At 34.0% G+C, this 12,160-nt stretch overlaps 1 protein-coding gene across 1 annotated transcript in view; it reads left to right on the forward strand.

Moving 5' to 3' along the window:
• LOC135205509 (regulator of chromosome condensation-like) overlaps positions 1-2,731 on the forward strand; it is a 117,229-nt gene extending 114,498 nt beyond the window's left edge. The window contains exon 9 of the mRNA XM_064236245.1: positions 790-2,731. Coding sequence (XP_064092315.1) covers positions 790-956 — 167 coding nt within the window. The 3' untranslated portion in view covers positions 957-2,731. The remainder of the gene's footprint in view (positions 1-789) is intronic.
• Positions 2,732-12,160: the final 9,429 nt, after the last annotated feature.

Genomic DNA, 12,160 nt, shown 5'->3' on the forward strand with positions numbered 1-12,160 from the left:
TCAACAATATATGAGTCATATGAAAAAGATGACAGCAAGAGAAATCACACATTTTTACATATATTTCTGTGGTTGTAAATATCTTTTAAGCGCTACTGTCACTGATCAACCTGGACCGTAGGTGCTACCTGGTTGGGCTCAGAGGAGGATTGGAAGGATTAAACTGGACACTGAAGGAGCCTCCTGTCAATTTTATCTGGCAGAGACTGAAGTTAGAAAAAATATCTAAGGCTTAAGATTATTTTGGCTTTGGAAATATTATTGATCTTAGATTTTAGAATAATCATGAACCTTTCAGCCTTTTGGAAGTTATCTTCAGAGCATTGATGATATTCTTTGTCCACTAGGAGACTTACTGTTGTACCTTTGTTGAATGAGGAACTAGAGAAGGTCCAATCATACTATTATCTGTTTGCTGGATATATAGGAGAGCCTTTTGGCTTATGACCCATGTGCTTTCTGTAGAAATTGAAATAAATTAAGATAAAGCATATCAAGAACAAAGCAATACTTAGTGAGCACACAAAATTCAGACAGCAGGGAATGTCGAGTATTTTCACAGATTCCATGAAGAAATTGTGTCAGTCTTCCAACACTTTCAGTGAATCCAATTATAAACTTCCAAAGCTATAACTTGTTCAATACAGTCTTAATCTTTATATTATAAGAACAAACCCTTTGGGCCAGTCTTGTAAAAACTGAGGATTTTTTTTTCTTTAGTTTATGTTCTGGTTAAAGCACTTCTCATAACAACTACATTCTTTCCTATATTAATTTTTTTTTTTCTAGGTGATGTCTATGGTTTTGGCATGGGCACCAACAATCAACTTGCCCAAGGAGATGATGATGATCAACTAGAGCCAGTGAAGCTAGGAGGAAAGCAATTAGCTGAAAGAAAAGTAGTTGCAGCTCAAGCTGGAGGACAGCATACAGTACTGTTAGCTGTTCAGAAATGATGATTAGGTGTTTTAGGAAATTATAATTTTGTGATAGTTTGCTTGAAATTTTTGAGTATGGATTTGTTGAGATTTTCATGTTCATGGAATGAAAGTCGACTTTTGGAAAGTAAGTTTTAATTTTAGATGTGTGCACAGCAAATACAAGAGGAGACTTGCATTTTTTATGTTCTGTAAGAATTGGTTTTAGTTTTGTATAAACGGGTTTTGCCTGAATGTGGCATTGATCATATGTACTGAACATCATATTTCAAAGGAAGGAGTAAGATTATCTTTGTTTGCTTTTTATGATTATAATTATCACGTTAGTTTAGTTGTTTGAGAGTGTCTATATGTTATGTGGAAAACTTCTAGTTGGCCTTGCATTTTTCCTATTTTCAGACAAAACATGTGTTATAAGTTCCTGTTGATTACTTCATTGAGAGTTCTCTGAATTTTTTTCTGGACACATGAATACTACCATTGAAAATCACATTGCATCAAGTATTCCATAGACATTTTGAAAGGGGCAAAGTCAGCTAGTGCACAGGAACATTTTAGGCCCAGATGATGGTTTGAGTAATTTCAAGGTTCTTGAAAAGATTTTCTTAATCTGTTCCTCTTCATTCTGATACTTGCTGATTTTTAAGGGGATTTCACACATTCATTTATTCACGGATTAACTGCTTTCTTGTACTAAAGTTTCCTAGTTTAGGTCCCCGTCTGTGAGATCTGAGAAACTTGAAATTAAATTTTAGATTTAAATCTTGGTACACAGAAAATTTATTTTTATAGTGATTTCCCTTACTTGTTGGTGAAGAATACAGGATTATTGCTTATGTTATTTGATTCAGGGTATATGGTGCACATTATTGTAATTTTGATTGTTAGATGAACCTTATTATAGACAAACTGGTTCGGGTTCTCTTGAGTTGTGTATTTGTTTTATGCAATTAGAAATATGTAAAATTGTCTTTTGGCTTTATATGTATTAAAAATGATGGTGGTGGTGGTTTTGGAGGCAGTAATGATTAATGAGAAATTTAGTAGCTAGCTTGAAGCATTCCAAGTCCCTTTGTAATAAGACATAAGTAAGAGAGTAGGGAATCATTATAAGTACCAATCAGATTGTATGTATTATTAAGCAGTAATTGTTACCTTTAGGCCTTGAGGTATCCCAACAGGGAATCCATACATCAATGACGACACCCTTCATTGTCAAATGTGCCCTGCTCATAAATTAATTGTGATCATTTTTGCTCAGTATAGTAGTGTGCATAAGACTTTCCTCAAATGTTAGCATTTGTTATTTATTGTTTTGCTTTTACCATTTATTTCAGTTATTTTATTATGAGATAATGGCTGTTAGTACTGAGTATGAATGATTGGGATTAGGTTATAAGCAATTTCATTCTGTGGTGTAGTTTATAAAGCTGATTAAGGACTAGTTAATTCTTTAAGATGTAATTATATTACTACAGTTTTAACAAGGTATTGAGACATTTTTTCTGTATTCTCATCTAATCAGCTGTAAAATATTACATTCTGTGTAGTTTTGCTCACAGGTATGTTAAGAGAATAAAAGAGTAAAGCTAAAATCCATAGTAGTTTCTATGTAAAGAGGTATTTTCAGCATTTAAGAAAATTTAAGTATTTGGCAATTTGGAGTTCTTTTTCAGAAATATGCTGCTTCCCTCCTTGTTCATACAACCTCTACAAATGTTTGATGATTATTATTATTATTATTATTATTATTATTATTATTATTATTATTCTTATTATTATTATTATTATTATTTATTATTATTATTATTATTATTATTATTATTATTATTATTATTATTATTATAATTAGAAAACAGCAGTGTTTGCCTGTTGGAATATACTAGTTCTTTGCTTTTCAGCACTGTGGTCAGTGCCTTGAAGTTAAACTGCACTATTCTTGGTTAGCTTGTAAGATTCACTGAAACTTACGTGTTACTTTTCTGTTGAAATGTTTTGCTATTGCCATACCATTGTTAAAAAGCCTATTGAAATATGATGTTTATATATATATTGTCTATTGTACTGGTGCAGATTATGATTTTAAAGTGCTTAGCAAGAACAAAAACTTACAGCAAAGTCTTCTCTTCACCATTCAGTATCATAAAGTCTGGACGACGTGTGATAATAAGCCTAAAGGAACTATGAAATAGTTTTAGTCATATTTTTTCATTAAGTATCCTTCAATGTTTGAGCATGTACATACTGCCTTTTTATTTATGTCATATTTTTGTGTGTAAAGCTCCGATGTATATGGATTTCTAGCAAATTGTAATAAATTATTGGTTTGCTTTTTGTTTCATGCACAATCCTAGAGATGTTTTAGTACCTATACGTAATATAGGTAAATACTAGATGCAAGTAAGGTATTGAAATTAGGTACTTAAAATTCAGGCAAATGAAAGGTCTTGAAATGTTACACAGATGAATACTTTGATGTTTGTCAAGGTTTCACAGGAGCTGTAAGGTTTGAAATGGTAATTTTAGTAAATTTTACTCATTGTTAAGAAGTGTCTTGTATCTGAAGGATTTTGAAAGAAAACTGTAACTGAAGAAACATGTTTAATTTTCCTTGGGATGAATGTGCCATGAAACTGGATCCAGAAAAGGATAACACTTCTTTGTATTCTGGTAAGATTAAAGTTTTGAAATTTTGTGGCATTTTACAGTTTACACAAAATTTTTTAATTTTTTTCTCAGTTTTAAGTTGATAGTATTTTCCTTCAAGTCAGATTTTTTGTGTATAGCATGTCATTATGGGACTTTGTGTGTAGAATACTTAATCATGCTTTTGCCCTATATAGTTTTGTTTCCAATCATTATTTGTCATAAAGTAAACTAGCTTATAGAGTGATAAGTTAATGTTTTTTAGTGAAGGCCATGAACTTTCAGGATTGATACTATTTACACTAGTTTACCACTTATTGAGTAAAAGATTAGTTGTAGTTGAGAACAATGTCTTCATTGTGGATGGTTTTATAGCAGCCCTTCCTTTTATAGGGTTAGACTTGAAATTAGTGTTATTCCAGATGCTTGTTGTGCTTTAACTCCCATCAAGTGTAGGTCTGATTTATCCTCTACATGATTTCCTGGTCCTTTTCACAGCAAGTTTTCATTGTGCTCCTTCCATATTCTACTGGCGTTCTAACTGTTCTTTTTCACTTCTCATATGTCTGAATCATCTCCAATTATTTTTCAGTCATTGAACTAACAGTTTTTCATGTAGGTTATGTAATACAGGCTTCATGTATGCATCAGACACACTACTGTATAATGAAATTGTTTTTAGTTTTAGTGTCTTTCCATCCTGTAAAAGTTATAGAGAATTCATTTTAGTAATGATTTGGAGCAGCATTTAGTTTACTAGTTAAAAATTGAATTTTTAATCCATACCACCCATTGATGTGAGCTGTTTTTCTCAATATGCCAAATGAATAGAATATTGGCTACTTGTTTATTTATTAAATGAAAAGCATTGTCATCCCCTAAATTACTGCTTGTGTGAACCGTGCTACTATTTACTGATCTTGCCTGTTATTGCTTTAAGAATAAAGTTTGTGTTTGTATGCCTATCTGATCTTAGTTTCTGTGTTTTAGGTTATTGGGATCCTCTATGATAAAGCAGTGGTGAAGATAATTTGAACTTAAGGGGTTTACTTTACCAGATTCAAGTTATTCTTTCTTACATGCTCTAGAAGGTAAGCTATTTTGTACTGTACTCAGCAAAGATATGATTCATTTCAGTAAATGAATGTATGCTGTGTTCTGTATGTGTCTGATAATAGATTCAATTTTGTCATGTACTGTTGCTGTTCTTGGGATTGTTCCTTGTTCAAGGATACTGCTTGTAGTGTGCCTGCCATTGTGACACTGTGGACAGTACTAAAGGTTCTTTGCAGTATCTCTCAGGCTTTGGCTGCAATATTTTTGTGTTGCTTACTTTTCATCCACTCCCTAGGTCTCTTCTCACAGCTATTTACCTTCTGTAACTACCATGGTCCATTTTTCATTCTTGTTTAAGAACAAATCCTCAGGACAAATTAGGTGAGTCTGGCAGTGTGATTTTGAGGTACATCTTTCTACTACTTTGTGTTGGTTATGACTTGGGCTTGTTACTTTTTGTAAACTTGTTTGTTGTATGTAGATGTATACCCCAAGTCCCCGACTAAGAAAGTTGGAAGGAAGCAATGGTTTCACCTGTGGCTATTTGTTTGTAGTCTGCATCTTATCATATGTTAGGAAGTTAGGGTAAAATTCTGTCCATTTTTTTAGATCATAGATGTACAATTTCTTAGTAGTACAGTTTTACTGACAGATCTAAATCTATTTGGTGCAGGATTTGCTGCAGAATAATTTACAATGAAATAATCCTGACTATTTGGAATAGTGGACATGATAGTAACAAATTAAGCCCATCATACAAAGACACACCCGTAAGTGACTCAACACATCTTAGAAGTGGTCATTTTAGTTTGACTTTAATTCATAAATATTTGATGAAAAGTCCTTGTGATCCAATCCCTATATATATACAGACTGCTGAATAACATTAACAGTTGAAGGAATTTTTAAGAATCATTTTCAGTTAACTCGATTACAAGATTTACTTAAGCCTTAAACGCCTAAGGGGTATAATAAAAATCATCTCCCGTATGCCGAGGGGGGTCTCGGAGTGAGCGCCGAAGCGGAAAAAATATTTTTTCAAAAAATCACAGCGCGCTTAGTTTTCAAGATTAAGAGTTCATTTGTGGCTCCTTTTTTTGTTATTGCGTGAAGTTTGTTATGCAACCATCAGAAATGAAAAAAAAATATCTATCATATATAAATAATGCGATATATGATAGCGTGAAAACAAAATTTCATATATAATTGTATACAAATCGCGCTGTGAGCAAAACGGTTAAAGCTAACGAGTTAATTTTGTTTTGTTGTATTATACACTAAATTGTGATCATTTTGGGATATAACACATTGTAAAACAATCAAAGCAACACAGAGGAAATATTATCACAAAATGATGCATGAATTCGTAACGCGCAGACGTAAAAAATTTTTTTTTTTCAAAAATTCACCATAAATCTAAATATTGTTCTAGAGACTTCCAATTTGTTTCAAAATGAAGACAAATGATTGAATATTACTATACTGTAAGAGTTTTAGCTTGCAATTGCAGTTTTCGACCATTTTGGACGAGTTAAAGTTGACCGAATGTCAAATTTATTTTATATATTTTTTATATGCAAATATTTTGAAAATGAGAAAAGCTACAACCTTCAATTATTTTTTGTTGTATTCAACATGGAATTGCTCACATTTTCATATATAAAACTCTATGAAACGCCTAATATAAAATGGAGTAAATATGCCGAGAATGCGACATACGCATTTCGGAGATTTGCGGCGGAGAATCCGCGCATGGAGGGAAGGAAAGTTTTTTTAAAAATTCACCATAAATCTAAATATTGTGCTAGAGACTTCAAATTTCTTTCAAAATGAAGATAAATGACTGAATATTACTAGACTGTAAGAGTTTTAGCTTACAATTGTGTTTTTCGACCATCTCGGTAGAGTCAAAGTTGACCGAACGTGGTTTTTTTTCTATTTATCGTGATTTATATGCAAATATTTCGAAAAGGAGAAAAGCTACAACCTTCAATTATTTTTTGTTGTATTTTACATGAAATTGTGCACATTTTCATTTATAGAACTTTATGTAACTTTATGTTGCAACATGAAGGTAAATGATTGAATATTACTAGAATATAAGAGTTTTAGCTTACAATTGCGTTTTTCGACCATTTCGGTAGAGTCAAAGTTGACCGAAGGTTGAAATTTTCGCACTTATTATTTATATGAAAATATTTCAAAACTGATGAAAGCTACAACCATGGGTTGTTTCTAGTTGTGTTGTGCTTGAAATTGCGCACATTTCCATATATAAAACTTTATGTAACGGCTAATTTAAAATGGAGCAAACATTACGACAATCGCACGTATGATTTTTTCGGGAGAGTTACCGCGCGGACGTAAGGAAAAAGTTTTTTCATAAATTCACCATTAATCGAAATATTTTGCTAGAGACTTCCAATTTGTTGCAAAATGAAGGTAAATGATTGAATACTATTACTAAAATATAAGAGTTTTAGCTTACAATTGCGTTTTTCGACCATTTCGGTAGAGTCAAAGTTGACCGAAGGTTGAAATTTTGGCACATCGTTATTTATATGAAAATATTTCAAAACTGATAAAAGCTACAATTGTGAGTATTTTTTTTTTGTATTTACAAGAAATTGCACACATTTTCATATATAATACTCCATGTAACGGCTAATTTAAAATGGTGCAAAAATTATGTCAAAGTGACTAAATAATTTTTGAGATGTGTCACTGATACTTTTTAGTGCAATAAGAAAGAAATTCGCGCTTGCGCGCCTGCGTAACGATTGTAAACAAAACAACACTTTGATCCGTGAACTCCCAGCATCCCCCAAGGCACGTGATTCAAAAGTTTTCGGCTGGTAGGCCTATAAGTATTTTTCCGTGAATTTTTAAAAAAGCTTTTCTATGTCGACGTAAAATACGTCCAATCGGCACCCGACAGACAATTTATCTTGACGTAAAATACATCCAATAGGCGTTTAAGGGTTAAACGTTGTAATCTGACAAAACTTAGTTTAGACTTTATTATTATTAAAGAAAACCCTCTAGAACTCCTCAGTACAGTAATATTAACCATGGCTCCTTAGTTTAATAAGTGCAGTAAGATTTTAGGCAAGTGACTTGCCAACTAAAGAGTTTTATACGTCATACTTCCTCCAGTACTGTAATCTCTCTCCATGTCTAAATATACAGTACCTACCTAAAAGTTGTACACATACCCATTAACTCCTAAAGCTAATTACAATCAAACACAGAAGATGTAAAGGTCTACAATGTGCAATTTCTATGGATGGTTTCAAATCTTCACTTAGTGTAGAATGGACTGGAATATCCTCTAATGGAATAAACAAGTAATGTATCTTTGTTCCTACACTAATACAAACCATTGGTCTTTACATAAGGGATAAACTTTCAGTGAGCTGGAAATCTGGCTGTTAAACTTTTTGCAAGGTGGTTATGGTAACAGTTACCGAAGGTAGGGGCAGAAGTACCAGCCACTCTGCATATATTGATGTATTGAAACATTTCATCATGTTTTCTGTCTCTGTAATGATTTTATTTGGGATGAGTCTTACCTACTGTTAAAGTTCGCTTATATCTCCACGCCGATTAGGCGAGTCGGCATTCAAACAAAAAATCAAATGGCTGCCCGGATGACTGTCTACTTCATCTGTTCACCTGGTGTGTTTTGAATGTTTTAGCTCCTGTCAAAATTCTTGCTGCCATTGTGAAGTTTGGCTTTTTTCCACATGTATACAGTATTGTAATTTAATTTTCCTAGGATGTCTTCCACAGGAGGTAAAACCTATAATATCAGGCTATGTAGGAATGAATTTTGTGCAAGCAGGATGTTGCAATTTGAAGTAGATCAACATTCAGTTTGTACTAGCTGCAAGGGTACAGTATGACCTCAAACTAATGTGAGGAATGTAGGCGATTGGTCTGAGGACTATGCTTTCATATGTCAGATATAGGTAAAATGGAAGGTGATAGATTGCAGGAGCAATTAGTTTGGTCTGGTCTTAAACCTACCAGGTTTTTCCTACCTAGTGTCCCTTCATCTGCAGCAATCCATACTGAGGCTAGGTATTTTGGTAGTGTTAGTATTGAGACTTCCTTTGTAGCTCTGCCTTAAGGGGGCCGGCCCGCTAATGCCGTTTTTTAACGACAGGACTTTGACATTCATACCACTTAATAAGGTGACTTGGGACATCTCCAAACCGCATATGATTTTCGCCTCTGACCTTCGGTTTTGTGACGCCAGGGCAATTTATCCCGAAAATAACCATTTTTCAAATTCTATCTCCTCCTTTGATATTTAAAAGTAAGACCTGGGATTACTACCATATATAGACCTGATGTAGACCTCCAATCAAATGGAGAGTTTTTTTTCTAAAAGTCATTTTTTTGCTAGATATGAATTTTTCAATATGGTAAAAAAATAAACCCTATAAATCACGAGAAAAAATTTATAAAAAAAAGATGAAAGAAAAATTGGAAAAAAGGGCTCTATTTGATTGTTCTATAATGTCTTTCTGAGTTATAAACCAAATTCCAATGTTATAGCTTTAAAACTAAGTGAGGAGATAGACTTTGAAGGTCAATATGTATAGTTTTGAGATACGGCCGTTCAAAGTTTTCCTTCGTATTTCTATAAAGACAATGTTAATAAATAATGATTATTATGAATGTATATTTCTTTTTTGTGTATTAATAAACCAATACTATTTTATTTATCATAATTTAATCATAAATGACAATCCCTTTGCTCATATATCGTAGCCTGGGGCACTCCTTCCTACGTAACCCCCTCTCTCCCTTTCACTAACCCGGCTTATTACAGCGAATTTTCTTCTGTATGTTAGCGAGATGTTTTCCTTGTATTTTCCTCTTTGGCATGATGACATTCTTGCCGAAACAAAGATGAACAAACGTAAATGCAAGAAATTGTCAGAGGTGAGACTCAAAGGTTTACTCTCTTTTTGCAAAGACAATTTAATAAATCATGATTATTATGAATTTCATATTCCATTTTGGGTATTAAAAAACCAAAACTATGTTATTTATCATAAATGAAGATCTCTTTGCTCAAAGATCGTAGCCTTGGGCACAGTGTGACGTGTGCTGTCAGGCAAGAAGGGGGCGTTACTAAGCAACCCTCCCCCTCTCTCTTCACTAACTATGCGTATATTATGATATTCTGTAATAATACTTGAGCGATTTTTCTTCGTCTGTATGTTAGCGAGATGTTTTTCTTGTCTTTTTCTCATTGGCATGATGAACTTCTTGCCGAAACATACATAAACATACGTAAAAGCAAGCGTATGTCACGAGGTGAAACTCGAACGTGTAATCTACTTGAAGTCTATGGTCCAACTGATTCATGATTGAACCAGATACTCGCTTATGCGAGCCACGGAATCTCTACAGATGCCATTTCTCACAATTTCTTTGCCAATAATTATCAAAATTTACAATAACAGAAGAAATATTGCATTTTCTTGTACGGATGAATGTTTTAGGCTTATTGAGTTATGTTTACTAATTACCCTGTAATTACGAAAGTAAGAGGAATTTTGACAAAATATTTCGTATATGTATTCTCAATTGCCATATGAAGCTCCATGAATTTTTTCATGACTTTGCATTTTTCGCCCTATTCCACCATATATAGGGGTTCCGGCCGGCCCCCTTAAGGAAAAGCATATTGAGAAGATAGAACATGACATTAACCTTATTCTAAGTTCTAATATAAAGAGAATGAGTTCTTGACAAGGAACGTTTCAAATCCCTTTGTAGTGTATGCTGTTTTGCTTTCCCCTGTTAGAAGTAAGTTGTTAGTGCCCTCGCCTGTTCATAGCCTGATCCTTGGACTGCCCTGTGATAGTGGGACTTTGTGAAAGAGTCAACTACCAGGGAACTGGGTTGGTTCTCTGGGCGATGGGGTTCTGTGCTCTCCAATACCTACAACTCCATTTTCGTGGTCTGAATCTTGTTTAACGCATTCGTCTCAGGACAGTTTTGGTAAACATTAATCTACACTGTATGCGCATTCTGCCATCATCGGCACCTAGTTTTGAGGTTGCTAGCACGCATATAGGATTAATAATAAGTATTGAAAAATTTATTACAATTGAATGTTTAATTAATCTCACATGTTTTGCTCATTCTAAATTCTTGTCTGCTAGCTTATTCCTCTTTCTCCGTCAAAATGCATTTGTTTATTCTTTGTATGCTTTTTGTTCAGGTATTGGCAAATCTCTTTCTTCTGCCTTGATTAATGTTTCTCTTTCCAAATCTACAATGTTACAATATCTTCGGTTGTTTCTAAGCTAGATATTCTTGCTTCATAGCTTTCTAACAATGTGTCGTATGGGAATGCTTTCAAGTATGTTGATTTGGTTTCGGAAGAATCTTTGTAACTCCTCTCCACCCTGCCTCCCTACCCTTCCCATTTTCATTTGCACCTCTTTTCCTTTCCCTCAGTTGACTCGTGTGTATGCAGCTGAGTCACTTAAGACTGTCTCCCTTACATCAAGTCATGGATGCGACACAGTACTCAGCTGCTGTCACTTCCTCTCGCCAAGTGTCGCTTCCTGTTGCCAGGTGTTGCCTCCTGTTGGCAGCTGTCTCCTCCTGTTGCCCTTTGGTAGAAGAAGAGGGAGAAACTCCTTCCGTTTGATTGGCGTTTGTTGCAACGTTACGCTTCGCTGCATCCTCATTTAGTTGAGGAAAGAGGCCATATAGAGGTATATGTCTTGCTTGTCTTAGAGTAGTATTTGGGTGCCTTTGAAGTATTTGGAGAAGAGAACCTAAGCTTTTTCCTTCAATTAGAGCATGTTTCATAACTTTTCTCGTACTTGGTTGCACAAAGCTCCCTTAACCCTTAAACGCCGACTGGGCGTATTTTACGTCGACATTTTTTGTCTCTCGGGTGCCGACTGGACGTATTTTACGTCAACATACAAAAGTTTTTTTAAAAATTCGCGGAAAAATACTTTTAGGCCTACCAGCCAAAAACTCTTGAATCACGCGCCTTGGGGGATGCTGGGAGTTCACGGATCAAGGTGTTGTTTTGTTTACAATCGTATCTGTGACACATCTCGGAAATTATTTCGTCACTTTGACATAATTTTTGTACCATTTTAAATTAGCCGTTACATGGAGTATTATATATGAAAATGTGTGCATTTTTATGAAGAATACAACAAAAAATACTCATGATTGTAGCTTTTATCAGTTTTGAGATATTTTCATATAAATAACGATAAGTGCCAAAATTTCAACCTTCGGTCAACTTTGACTCTATCAAAATGGTCGAAAAACGCAATTGTAAGCTAAAACTCTAATATTTTAGTAATATTCAATCATTTAACTTAATTTTGCAACTAATTGGAAGTCTCTAGCACAATATTTTGATTTATGGTGAATTTATGAAAAAACATTTTCCTTACGTCCGCGCGGTAACTCTTCCGAAAAAATCATACATGCGATTGTGGTAATGTTTGCACCATTTTAAATTA

The sequence above is a fragment of the Macrobrachium nipponense genome, chromosome 24 (genome assembly GCF_015104395.2).
Source record: "Macrobrachium nipponense isolate FS-2020 chromosome 24, ASM1510439v2, whole genome shotgun sequence".
Classification (NCBI taxonomy): Eukaryota; Metazoa; Arthropoda; class Malacostraca; order Decapoda; family Palaemonidae; genus Macrobrachium; species Macrobrachium nipponense.